A 14816-nucleotide genomic window follows, 5' to 3' on the forward strand; every position below is an offset into this window, starting at 1 on the left:
CAAGGAGTCACTTGCGCTGGTTCATGAAGTTTCACGTGTGAGCAGAGAAGGAATTCAGCTCGAAACAAACTGGCCATCACTTGTGCGGTCCCATCAGACCTGTGACAGATCGGTGAGGTCAAAGCTCACACGTCAATGTGAGCTCACACTTGGGTTATGAAACGAAAAAACTCTCTCTCTCTCTCTCTCTCTCTCTCTCTCTCTCTCTCTCTCTCTCTCTCTCTCTCTCTCTCTCTCTCTCTCTCTCTCCCTCTATATATATATATATATATATATATAGAGGGAGAGAGAGAGAGAGAGAGAGAGAGAGAGAGAGCGAGATAAGCACATAAGAACACTAAAAAAGTATTATGGATTTTCCAAACTTCAGTACAACAGATTTTAGTCATCATTAGATGTAAACATGGCGCCCTCCTACTCTGTGATGATTTGAGAAATAAGGGGGTGTTGAGTTGACTTCCGCTGTATGTTACAGGCGGTTATATAACAGTAATGATCATGGCGAGATTGTTCCGATTTCTAAAGATAAACTGCTAAGTTACTTAGCAACCGCCACAGGGAGCAGGTAGGAAATGTCGGCAGGAGGAAAATGGCTGTTTCATTGCAGCATACAGTTTATTCATTAGCTAGAAGAAACTTATTTCATCAATAAAAAATGAAAAAATCTAACCTCATTTTATTAGACTTACTGTTAATTTAGGTCCATTTATCTCCTACTGATAAAGATAGTCGGGGAAATTGCTAGCACTAAAAGCAAATAAAATGTTCACAAATAAAGAGTAGCGGTAAATGTTTCTTTAGTGATGTTGCAAATGATCCCATTAGCAACAGCCTTTAATGTCTCAATGACATCAAAATGTTGGCTGACTTGTTGGTCCCTGCTTGTTATTGTTTGTTTCCAGACAGAACATGAGCCAATTTGAAAAGCAGTTAGACGGTGACCTACTTTCAATCATTGTTTGTTTGTTTTTTATATAAACTATTCATCATTACTATGTTTGACAAAAACACAATAGCTTTAAATGAAAATATATTGTTGTGATAGCAATGGGACAAAAAGAAAGATTCATGAGGGGTGAAATGACTGAAAAATAGAATCATGAAAATTTCCCTTGAAGTACCCGATACATGTTGTTTAATGATTGCTTTTGTGTGTCTGACAGTTACGGGGACCATGTTCAACATTTCAAGGTGCTGCAGGACCGTTGCAGTCAGTATTACGTGTGGGACGAGCTCTTCTCCTCCCTGAATGAGCTTGTGGAGTTCTACCATAGTAACAGCATCGCTAAAGAGAGGACCGTCTTTCTGCGAGACCCCGAACACTTTGCAAGAGTGAGCACGTGACATCTACTTATAACATTGTTTCTTTTCGACATATACTGTATTTTCTAAAAATATATATACCATTTTATCATCTTCATCAGCATGGGGCGGCATGGCTCAGTGGTAGAGTGGTCATCTCACAACCCAGAGGTTGTGGGTTCGAAGTACCCTTGAGCAAGATACTGAACCCCCAGTTGCTCCTGATGCGGTATCATCAGTAGTCGAACGTAAAGCGCTTTAAGGTGGAAAAGCGCTATATAAATCAAGTAGCATTTACCAATATCATCAATGTCCTACAGAAATCTCTACACTGTCCCTCTTTCATAAATATTTTGTTCAATTTGATAGAATACACTGGCCACAACATTTTTGGTCACAGAGTTATTCATTAAACAATATGTTTACACTTGTGGCATACGTCATACCAAGAGCTGTTTGTAATATTTTGATGACCTTTGTTTTTAATCTTCAAAGAGTTGTGCTAGGTAGATAAACATAAAAAAAAAAATCCCCTGTGTCCTTCATTTGTGTGTCTCCATTTATTCTGCATTGTCACATGCAATGTGTTAACCACACCGTTAACACAACAATCTTTCCTTTTGTGTGGTTCCCCCATTTGTCTTCCATCTGCCATCCGAGCAAACGTGTGTTCATATTTCCCTAATTTGACAATTAGTAAATCTAAGTTATAGTTGATCACAGTGACATAGACAAAGATCATAAAGTTCCCATATGCTCTCATGATGTTATTTGTGTAGTCATTATTAAGGTATGAGACGTGTTTCGTGTTCCTAGGTGTGGCAGCAGCTACAGTTACAAGGGAAGGTATTTGATCGCACAAACTATTAATGTTAAAAGAGTTAATAAGGTGAATGAGTGCTAATGGCTAGCTAGTCATTTCAACTCGGGAAACTGGGAAGTGATGATGTTTAGGAACAGTGCACATACTAATAATCACGTATGTATGAGTCAGTAAAAACGTGTCTTTTCAATAGGATTTTTTCTTCTTTTTTTTTTTTTACGAAAATGTACAGTAAGGTATCGAAAACCACCCGAGCGGACGGAATACAGTCAAAAGTCTAAAGTCAAAACAATTTGATGACGTACACTGTTAACACCTTAGAATCATAGTCATCAGGGTGGAGTTTGAACGTAACCCACACTCGTACGCACAACCATCTGGATTGACAGGTTGCTGTGGTAGCAAAGTTGCAATCATGTGTCAATCATCCAAATGAGGTAGTCCCATTCAACAGACACCTCAGACCTGGAAGCACCCTTGTTTATACCATAAAAGGAAACGGTCATGAAAATGTAATCAACATGTTAAGTCACTAGTTTGTTGGTACCCTGGAAAATAAGTTTCCAATAACTTAAACGTCTCACGATTCGATTCCGATTTTTGGGTCTGCGATTTGATTCAGAATCAATTTTCGAATTTTGATTCAAAATGATTTGATTGACAATGATTTTTTCTTCAATCTATACATGTGCAAGGAATTGTAATGATCTACTCCAGTCTGACTCGCTAATGCTAATTAGCGCGGTACTCGCGGCACTTTTATCACTCAAAAGAACGGCTCCACACTGCATAAAAACAACTTTTATTGGAATAACTTGATCGTGACTTTTTCCTTCTACTCTCTAATGTGGCTACAACTTAACAGAGTATTAGACCGCGTGGAACCACACTGCCCCTCAGTGGCCAAACCGGGTACAACATGAACAGCGCTCCCAATAAAGGCACACACAGACAAAGGCAAGACAGTATCAAATAATTTAAATAAAATCAATTTTGGGACATTTAAAATCGATTCTGAATCGTACTAAATGAGAATCCCTATTAAACAGGAATCAGTAGGCAAGATTAAGATGTGTAGTGTGTTGTATTCTCTTTGTTTAATTGTTGACATGTCTTTCCAGAAACTTAATCTTTTTGTAGTTGTGTTTGTTTTTGTAAGGGCAGCAAATTAATAACATCTATGTATAACACTGATTGATCAAAAGGGAAATGCCTATTATCATGAGAAATGTACAGGCAACGAGGAGTAAACAGTTTTGACTGGGCTATGTCATTCGAACGTACTAATAAAGCCATTCGAATGCATTGGTAAAATATAGAACAAATGCTAAAAACATAATGCCACGGGGAGTGCCATGAGGTAACGCCACAATTTCGCATGTGCAAGTCAATACCCCATGGTATAATGGAAAAAAAATGTTTTTAGCATTTAGCCTACGTTTGAACAATATGGTCGAACAATTTTACCAATACGTTAAAACAACTTTATCATTCACAACAACATTCGAACGACTTTGAAGTACCTTCGACCGACTTCATCAACATTTATCAACGAATGGCTGCCAAGCCAGGTTCGAACGGCATAGCCCAGTCAAAACTGTGTAATCCACATTGGCAGGTCCACACTTCTGTAGAAATGAATAGGACAGTTTAACAATTAATGAATGTAGCTTGTCAGTGGTACAGCACGTAGTGGCAAGCTGTGTGTCTATACGTTGTAATTATGACAACCATCAGTACTGTACAAAGCCACAATATAAGAGCATGCAACTGAGGCAAATGCACCATCTGGAGCAGTTCAGAATCAATATTTATCGAATAAAATCTACATAACGCCCACTCAACTTCATTTCCAAGCATCTCTACTTCCGTGCCTATTTGAATATTAAATATTCACATAGTAAAAGGTAATTTCCTATATGCCTCTACTTTCTTGATGAACACACACATTAACAATTACTAGCACCTTTTTTGGGGGGTGGGGGATTAACAAGCAGCATTTCATGACATGCTTGGCACGCAGTTCTGTCTACATCGTCACACGTAGTCTCGAATCTGAGCGCACGGCACTCAACAGAACGTTAAACATTCATCAATTAAAGCTCATGTCAATCTATGAAGTGTTACAAAACTAGTAATTGCGGTTATAGGAAATCACAATATATCCCATATGATGTCCTGGACATCAGCCAAGTGTTTATGAATATATATACAGCACAGTACATATTTCAACAATGCAATCAGGTTCCAATTATAATGATACTACCAGGTTCAAAGCCTAATGTTTTTCTTTACTTCCTATTCACTTTTCCATATATCAACTATGCTATTTTTTTCCAACTCAAATTGTATAGCAGGGGTTCATTTGTCGGAGGCGGGTTTTACTTGTACAAATTCTTGTGCAAAGGCACACCTGCCTGAACAATGTACGATAGCAGGGATGGAAACAAAGTGCAGTTTGAAAACAGCTGTGAGTGATGAGAGAGAGAGTGAGAGAGAGAGCGAGAGAGAGAAATATTTTTTTCGTTTTCTTTGTTGACACATTGTCCTGCTGTTATGTCAAACTATAGTTCATGCCACTATCTGCTGATCTGCCATCAGTATACCAGAGTCTTCATGAAAAAAAAAACCCACATCTACAAACACTCCTTTTTTGCATTTCGAGTTAAATGCTAAAAGGTGCCATGTTTTCCTGAATTAAAACAAGATCTGCCCTTCGCCATCAGGTCTTTGCAATTTATTAACAGGGAGGGATCAAATTGTGTTTTATAGCAACTAACCACTTCCAACAAAGCTTTCATGCAAGTGCCGAAACTGATCAACTGTGCATGTGCCAAAACAAGAAACATGTTTGTCAGGTCTCACAGGAACGATCGTGATTGACAATAAGTCATCACATAAACTCATCATTTTATGTGATGATTTTATATGAACATATCCCTACCTAATGTCTCTCTGCATAGTATGATAGAGTGTCAAACACTGTGCAAGACATGGTGGCAAAATAAAAATAAAAATTATGTCTTAAAAAACACATATTATTATTATTATTATTATTATATCTCTGTCAAAATACCATTATTCATATTGGTAAAGTTTTTTTCTCTCTCCATAATCTAGACAATAAAATCTAATGTGGCAGAGATAACTACTGTACAGTGTGTAAATCATTCTGTTAAAGCCACTAAATAATATTAATGATTATGTACAAGTAATTCAGCTTTGTTTGGAGCAAATGGGTCAGGATCACTGATGTAAACTAAATCTGGTGTGACTTTTATAGAAAGTCAGTCTTGAGTCACAATACGTTTTGTGTCATCCTTCTTTCCAAACTAATTCCACATCAGCTCATTACATAGCACAAGACCACTTCTTATCTCATCATGGCAGGATGGGAAATGTTTTTCCTTCTTCTCGCTTTTCTCACCCACCCACCATAATGCCCGCCCCTCCACCCCCATGTTGCTAATATCCTCAAGCCTTTAAGTGTACACGTCTAACAGAAAGTCTGTTAATGCAAAACATGATTTGGAAACACAGAGTCGAGGGCCCATGCACTATTGTTTTTTTTTTCTTGTATTTGTTCCACTGTCAATACAGTACGCAGTGTTAGATGATACAAAACCATGTTTCTCCTTAATTATTGCTCCTCACTAGCTTGCACAGAGAAATTGCACCCACCTGCAAACCTTAGCAGAAGCAGTGTTAAGTGGTTACAAATTGAAAACTAGTTAAAAAAAATTGGAACGAAGCATTTTTCTTTTTCCTTGCTGTATGCAAGTCAGTAATTTTCCAAACAATATCAGTCATCTCTTGTTTGCTTCTTGTCGGTCGGCACTGATGAAATGCAGTTCAGTATATTGAAACATTTTTCTTGTCGAGGCTGACGTAATGTAGCATGCGTCCAAAGTACTGTTTGACTATACAACTTGATCTACCAGACCGGCAATATGTAAGTAAGATCGTGCGATTGCTCTGTTTACTATTATAAACTGCCTATGAATCTCAATTTTATGCTCACTTATCTTAATCGTAATCTATCACCACACTATCAAGCCCCACTTATAAGTATTTTCCATTTAAGTACAAAGCCGCACCCAGTTGGACGACAACCAATTAGAAAGCAAATGATGCTGCATACCCCCTTGAGCATGTTTGATCAACATTTATATATAATATTTATATTTTGACAAGAAGCTAAATTAACAAACTGGTTTAGAGCACAATAACCAGGGTTGGGAGGGTTACTTTTAAAATGTAATCCATTACAGTTACAAGTTACCTGCTAAAAAATTTAGTTAGCAATGTGATCCAAGTACCATAATATTAAAGTCATGTAACTGGATTACTTTTGGATTACTCCAATATTGAGTATGCTCATGAAGACAAAATAAGAATAAATATCACCACAATATATATTCTATACATTGTGCCCCTGCTATTTGCGGGTGATAGGGACCCGGGCAGCCTACAAATAGCAAAAATCCTTGTGTAATTAAAAAGCATGTAGGCGATTGGTTGATTGAAGGCCATATGCTGTTTTTGAACTGTCACTAAAAACAAACCACACCTGACAGTTGGATGGATGGATGGATGGATGGATGGATGGATGGATAAATGGATGGATAAATGGATAGATGGATAGATAGATAGACAGATAGACAGATAGACAGATAGACAGATAGACAGACAGACATTATGGTTGTAGGCTAGCGGGCTAGCTAGCAAGAAGCTACAGCGCGTAGCATGCCGCTGGACTCTTAGCTCAAACTTTCGCTCCGAGTAAGTTCCAGTGAATACCGGTCGCCATTTCCTGCTCCCGTCCGTGAAGCTTTTTCAAACTGCCCGCATGTGGAGGACGCGACTAGTCAGTTCGTTCGTTCCCACCTCCCCGACATGTAGCAACGGTCGCACTCGCGCGGGCATGCACGCGCCCTCTCTCGCTCTGTCTTTCTCTCTCTCTCTCGCCCTCTTTCGCAGTCTCTCTCATCGTAGAAATTGTAATCCCTCGAAGTAATCCCCATTTTTAATAAATGTACCTGTAAACTGATTACATGTTTTTTCCTATAACAGTTAAAAAAATTTGCAATCTGATTACGTAACGGCGGTACATGTATCCCCAAGCCTGACAATAACTCAACTAAACACGGCAATATAAGACTTGCGCTGACTGTTACAGTCCTCCCTCAAATGTTACCATGAGACATAGAACAATATGATAAATAACTTTTTAAGTAAACTAATGTGATATTTTGTCCACATTGTGGAGCTTGCACTGAATTAAGATAATTGTTGTATTCATATTTCTTCACTGAATATTTGAGTGAGGGTGAGTGCAACATACCGCTACATTGAATGCCAAGCATTGGTATTCTTTCCAGGCTTGAAGCTCGCTATTAGTTCAGATCTACTTTCCTCAGCAGGAGTGCAACTGACAGCAAAGAGGTCATTGAGGTTCAAAATGCGCTACTTAAAATAGTCGCTTTTCTCCAGCTAACCGGTTTTACTTTGCAGGCCTGCAGAGATCAGAGGAGGCTGACGGCCAGGAGAAAAGTAAACTCGACTTGTTTGTTGTGCACTTAAAGACAAACACAGTGGGACAGAAAGCGATGGGGTCCATTTTATTGAAGGCAGGCCGGTCTTATTTTTAGCGTATGGTAGGTGTGTGATCTTATCTCAGCATCGCACACGTTCCTCTGTACTCAACGTTTAGCTAGCTGTGCTTTCTCTCTCTGTGTTGACATTTATCCTGTGCAAGCAACTCTCCAATGATAAAAGCTACAGTATGTGCTGTTAAAAAAAAAAAAAGAACATGTATATACCTGATTTTAATGTTGTTGTTTTTTTGTTAGAAAACCAACTTGAATAAATAGCAGGAAGCTATTGATTTGTCGCTAAATATATACACTGTCCCTCTCTGCCATTACGTCTCCATTCCAACTTCCTCACCTCACAGGTCCTGTCATTTATTATTCAACACGGGATGGAGTCACCAAATGACATTTTAGTTTCTAGGTGTGACTAACCTGTTGTCTTTTTGTACTTAGTCTAAATCTTTGTCGGTAATCAAATCCATGAGTCAAAGCAAAAGTGACTGTTACCTGTTTCATTTCAATCTCATCTATATTGATCACTGTGAGCTGCACGTGTTACAGCCTCCACACAGGCTGACGCTCAACTAGAATACATCAGTCAGTCCAGAGAGTTATTAGTCATCAGCAGGCTTGGGGAGTAACGGAATACATGTACCGCCGTTACGTAATCAGATTGCAATTACAGTTACAGGAAAAAACATGTCATTAGATTACAGGTACATTTATTAAAAATGGGCATTACTTCAAGGGATTACAATTTCTACAATTAGAGAGAGTGTGAAAGAGTGTGAGAGAGAGTAAGAGAGAGAAGGACAGAGTGAGAGAGAGTGCATGCACGCCCGCGCGAGTGGGACCGTTGCTACATGTCGGGGAGGTGGGAACAAACGAACTGACTAGTCGCGTCCTGTACACGCGGGCAGTTTAAAAAAGCTTCACGGACGGGAGGAGGAAATGGCGACCGGTATTCGCTGGAACTTACTCAGCGCGATAGTTTGAGCTGAGAGTCCAGCGGCATGCTATGCGCTGTAGCTTCTTGCTAGTTAGCCCGCTAGCCTACAACCATAATGTGAGTTATACATTCATAACAAATCTTCCTCCCACCAATTCACTATTTAAACACCATACACAACATATACACGGCTAAACTTGTGACTGGGATAAAAGTTCATTTTGCAGTTGATGTTCGAAAACAGCATATGGTCTCCAATCAATCAATCAATCAATAGCCTACATGCTTTTAATTACACAAGGATTTTTGCTATTTGTAGGCTGCCCGGGTCTGTATCACCCGCAAATAGCAGGGGCACAATGTATAGAATATATATTGTGGTGATATTTATTTTTATTTTGTCTTCATGAGCATACTCAATATTGGAGTAATCCAAAAGTAATCCAGTTTCATTACTTTAATATTATAGTACTTGGATTACGTTACTAACTACATTTTTTAGCAGGTAACTTGTAACTGTAATGGATTACATTTTAAAAGTAATCCTCCCAACCCTGGCCATCAGTCACTGAATTTTTACTTGAATGTGTTGCCCTGCTTCTAAACTGCTGTAATTTCCTTTGATTAAAAATCACTAAGCATGGTGACCTAGTGGTTCTCATATCTGCCTCACATTTGTGAGGTTGAGGGTTTAAATACAATTTGTGTGTTTATCATCAATCATTCGAAGTTTTTACTATCAGATATAGAAACCCAATTGTTTTGTTGCTAAACTACGGCCATCGACAACAATGCATGTCTGGAGTTGGATCTGTACGAACTAATATGTCTGCAAATGTGCAGAAGCAGAACCCATATTTTGTTTAATACTGATCTTCCCTTCTTTCTCCTTCCGCTTGTGACTTCCTGCTCTTTGGCAGCGTCCTCACCACGCCCACGCTCTCTTCGACTTCAACCCTCACCACCCCTCACAACTACGCTTCCTGCGGGGTGACGTCATCGAGCTCATTGACTGCTCCGACTCACTGCGCTGGAGGGGCCGTTGCCATGGACACGTGGGCTACTTTCCCCCAGAGTATGTCCAGCCTGTTTATCACTGCCAGTGAGCCCACACACATAAGTGGGCCTGCTCGTCCACGTCACTTCCACCGCTCCGCTGCTCTTGGATACCAGTCATCTTTGGAGCAGATGGTATGCCGATTGATGAGTGATGCAATCATGGACAAACCTCCTGCTTATCACTTCCTGGGCAAAACCTCTGCCTAATCAGCTGTGACTGGCACAATATCTATTCTTCAGATATAAAGAAATATTACATCAGTTCATGGTGGAAAACTCACCATCAAATACGTGCAGGCCTAATAATAATCAGGATTGGTGGAATTTAAACAAAAGGATGATGCAACAAGATTGTTAGAGGAACCTGCAGATGAATCAGCCCACCCACTTATCAATTTGTTGTCAAGTTGAGAGACACAATGGTTATTGTGTTTTGAATATTTGGACCAAGCAGTATGAAAATAGACAGCACTTGTCTGCCGTGCAAAAAAATGAGATTTCCAATGCATGCGTATGAGTGTGTCTATATGTGCGTGTGGGAGTGTTTGGTGTGATGATGTAAACAGCCCTTTACTCTGTGGACCATGTCACTGCTGTATACTTAGTAGAATTTATACAAAAAAAAACAATGCACTCGTGGAGATTTGGATCCCAAGCATATGCCATAACCTAATGCCACATACCATTTGGCACAGTGTATCCACAATGTTTGTGAAGAGTAATGGCACTATTAATGCTGAAAAAAGTTATATCATGTTTAACTGCATGTCTACATACTTGAAGAGCACATTGCATTGTACGATAGTGACCTGCGAATAGGTCACTGAAAAGACTCCAATTTGCTTGATACTGTGAACCCTTGCTATTCACATGGATTAGGGACCAAAAAATGGACACCTTCTCAAAAATATTTTAATTGCCCCTATTAATTGTTTAAACCCTAAATATACCCCTTATGCATCATTTAAAAGACCATGCTACTTTCTATTTTATTGACTAAGTGATACATAGACAGTAAGCCATTACCAGTTGACCAGCTGTTAACTTCCACCACTACTAAAAGTGATCGGACCGTTCTCTCAACTTCTCTGAATCATCTTGAGAAGTTAAGGACCACCGCCCCACAAGGAGCGTTGCCTGCCCCTGTCGGACTTCCACCGGAATCTTCAATCACGCTGCTATCAGCTATCACAATGCTTGATATGATTCATAAAAGTTGTGAATCACAAATCAGCTGGGGGTTCACTGTACACTGTTTGAACTGTAAATCAGACATAGAAATCAACAAACTTTAAGGGCTCTATTTTCGTAGGCAAGCATGTGTGTTTTGATTTTTGTGCGGCAGCAAAACTCGTTCAGCGTGTTTGGGAATTTGGCAGATCGACGGAGAGAGGGTGTTTTCTTTTAGACGTACACTACTTTTACAGTAAATTAAAATTTACACCTGCTGGAAAGCAGGTCTAAGTTGTGGTGCGGGTGGATGAATGCGATTTTGATGATGCTACGCTCCGGCCACATGTGTCTAAAACATGACAACTGCGTGAATCAAACTTTACAAATCATTGTAGAAATTAATTAAACACACTATAATTATAATTATAATGAGAATTATTATTATTATATTTTTTAAAAGCAAGTTAGCCGCGTTCACACCCACAACGGCGCAAATGCCCATTTCAATAATTATCACGGTATTGTCGGGAGGTTGGCTATATAAAAAAATAACTCACAATACTGTATAAAGACTCACGAGTTTATAAAAAGAAGATTCAATATTGAAAGAAATGTATCATATTGTGTAATATTGTGTTTTTGCACATAACAGCAGTGACAAAGAAATGGGCTTGGACAGTCATTTTATTGTCACGTGCTCCTATTGGCTCAATAGCACAAAGTATCAAGGTCTATGTACTTTACATTACAATGCTGTTTTAATCTTAAGCGGGCGAAAAGCTTGCTGTTTGTTTGTTGAAAATGTTTTTGGTGAAGAAGTGCTGCTTTTAATATCATACCATGACGCCGACAATATTGTGGCAATTTCAAGATCACAATATGATATCACAATGTTGCCGCTATTGTTACATCCCTACCATGCAAACGGACCGCTCTTTGCGCAAGACTCGCACTGTGTACGGAAATAAAGCCCTAGGTGTTTATTTGTATATAATGTTCTATTTACAATAATCTTGCATATCCCAAGTAAAATTGAGCATTGTATAAATGTTTTTTCAGCAATTAGCTAGAGAGTCACAGCTATTTGATGACAAATGTGTGTCATTTGAATAAAGTGAGCGATGTTCCTCTTTTCACAAGGTTGAATATGACTGTTGTATTATAGATATGATACAATATAAAATAAAGTGAGACAGGTCTATACAGAGGATTTTTTATTTATTTACATGATGTTTTAAAAATGAGACACCCCACATGTGATGGGAATAAATTCAGCAAGTACTGTAGGTGCTTACTGGTCTTATTGTGTGGTGTACTCCAGAAGACCAACAGAGCACACACCTCATATACACATACATATTATGGCAGCTACTCTCCTAATAGGGCCTTTGGTCTCAATTAGACCCAATTCTCAATGTGTATTCCCTGCTTAAACTGACTGGTCAAGTTTATTTTACTCAGTGCTTTCAAGTTGTAGGGGGAAGTCATTCTATTATGTAAATCCTGTAAAAAAAAAAAAAAAGTCACACAAAGTTCTCTGAATGTCTTTGTGAGTGCACTTACAATACAAAAGTGGGCTGGCAACTTAATATGCTCCCACTGTTACATAGATGCGGCTGCGTAAGACATGGGACCGAAGCAATGGAACAATCAGATTGGCTGTGATACAAGAGGGGCGGGGCAAAGCTGAGAAGACCAGGTGTAAGTGGCACTGCTATACAAAAACACTGAACAACATTTGGACACATTCACACTGTGGTGGCGGTAAACTACTTAAGTAGCCACAGCTGCCCTGGGGCAGGCTGACGGGAGCGTGGCTGCCAGTGTGCGCCTACGGCCCCTCCGGCCACCACCAAACATTCACACCTTCCATACACCAGTGTGAGTAGCACTGGAGGCAACGTGTGTGAAGTGCCTTGCCCAAGGACACAACGACACATGACTCGGGGATAGCGGGGATTAAACAGCCGACCTTCTGGTTACTGAACGACAGTCTCTACACCCCCTGAGCCACGGCCGCCACAATGAATGAATGAATGATCTTTAAGAACTGTTGAGTTGGCTGCAGCCTATTGTTTGTATTGGTTTAGTTATTTTACCATGGGCTGAGTTGGAACACTGTAAGGTGTATGTTTGCAACTTTAAATGTATGTAATTCTTTGAGTCAGTGAATTGATCATGTTTTAGGGTCACACACCGACACACACTTTCACAAGTTTGTCTTTGTATCTTAGTGGGGACATCTCATTGACATAATGCATTTCCTAGACCCTTACCCTAATCTTAACCATCACAACTGATTACATAACCCTAACCCTTACCCTAACTCCAACCAAAATCAAATTCAAACCTAAACTCTAAAACAAAGTCTTGACCCTCAAAAAGAGGTCTGAACTTGTGAAGCCCACCAAAATGTCCCCCTACAAGGACAAGTCGGTTCCCAAAATGGTAGTTAAACCGTGGGGGGGGAATGGGTGTATGGGCCCCATAATGTAGCCAAAACAAAGGCACACACACACGCACGCACGCACTGGATGCCATTTTGAATGATAACGCAGTTAGTTGTCAGTTGACTGGTGCAATGTGAAGAATGTGGTGCTGTTTCTCTCACCAGGATGTCAGATTTCAACTGGAGAAGGAAACAAGGTCACATGGGGAAATTCCCCTCGACTGCATCACTTCAGATCAATGAATTTTCTGTCTTATATTTCCTCTTTTGTTTTGTTTTTTACTTACAATATACCATAACTGTGCTATTCTTCAAGAATTCCCGACATTCACGAGTTTGGATGCACTTACGAGTCAAAAGACAAAAATAGCTCCTACTTCATTTGTGCTTTAGTTTGTTTTGTTTTTGCTGAGTCACTTCAAAGCTTGTGAGACAAAACAAATGCTCTTTCTGTGCGTCATTTTTTCTGTCACACACAAGATGGGAGACGCCGTATAGAAGTACTTCATTGCTGACATCGCCACAAAGCAACACACGCAGACGTGTCATGCCACATGGCAGAATGTGACAGCACAAAGAGGATCTAATGGGGACGAGAAGATAACAAAAAAAACAGGGAGGGTGAACAACAGAAGGCATGCAAGCGACAGTAACAAAGTGAGAGGCGGAAGTCGGGAAAGTGTAAAAGCTGAGGAGTCACTTAAATTCTTGGGATGTGACGCCAAATACAATGAAAACTGTTAAACCAGTTGGACTGACTTGCAGCCTTGAGTAGTCTAATGACGGCTCTAACACCTGCAGGCACAACACATCTTGCTTTTCGGCAGTCAAATAAGTACTTGAAGTGTTCAAACAATAAATCAAAGATCCACTGTAAGGGGGTAAAAGTATGTATGTGGTGTGCTGTGGTGGATTTGTTTTCCCTCCCCATGTGGGCTGTCTGTTCACATTTTTTTAAACAATCAAGATGTTAAAAAAATCGTTACATGTACAGTATAGCCCTCTTCACTGGTGGAGGTCAACCAAGCTGTCCTCAAGCTTTCACTGGCAACATTTTTATTGTGTTCAATTGTTTGCTATCATCTCTTGAAAATTGCCCAACATGATCCACTTCTTTTTTCGGATGTGTTCAGACAGCATGAAAGGTGTAAAAAAACAAACAAACAAAAAACACCACACATTTTGTCGTTGTAAGCAACCTTTGCAGTGGTGGATCTTTATGTTCATCTCAACAATGAAATTGCACCAGAAACACACAAACACTTTAAGAAGACACAATGGCCACTGATTATAATCGCTCCTCACTGTCTTATGACATTTAATCGCATCAAGAACCAAAACAGACTATCATGTGATCATCAACTTGTGACTGCTTGTTTTGTTCCCTTTCACTTCTTAGTAGGTCTTTATTTGACGATCTAACAGCCAGCAGTGGCATAGCGTGGGTTGCCAGCGCCTGAGGTAAAC

The 14816-nt window shown here is 39.6% G+C and overlaps 1 protein-coding gene across 1 annotated transcript in view; it reads left to right on the forward strand.

Moving 5' to 3' along the window:
• grapa (GRB2 related adaptor protein a) overlaps positions 1 to 12103 on the forward strand; it is a 28831-nt gene extending 16728 nt beyond the window's left edge. The window contains exons 4-5 of the mRNA XM_086061805.1: positions 1164 to 1332; positions 9589 to 12103. Of these exons, the coding sequence (XP_085917931.1) occupies positions 1164 to 1332; positions 9589 to 9774 (355 nt within the window). The 3' untranslated portion in view covers positions 9775 to 12103. The remainder of the gene's footprint in view (positions 1 to 1163; positions 1333 to 9588) is intronic.
• The last annotated feature ends 2713 nt before the right edge of the window (positions 12104 to 14816 follow it).

The sequence above is a fragment of the Leptonotus elevatus genome, chromosome 1 (assembly GCF_054856555.1).
Source record: "Leptonotus elevatus isolate MCC_2025b chromosome 1, RoL_Lele_1.0, whole genome shotgun sequence".
NCBI classification, from domain to species: domain Eukaryota; kingdom Metazoa; phylum Chordata; class Actinopteri; order Syngnathiformes; family Syngnathidae; genus Leptonotus; species Leptonotus elevatus.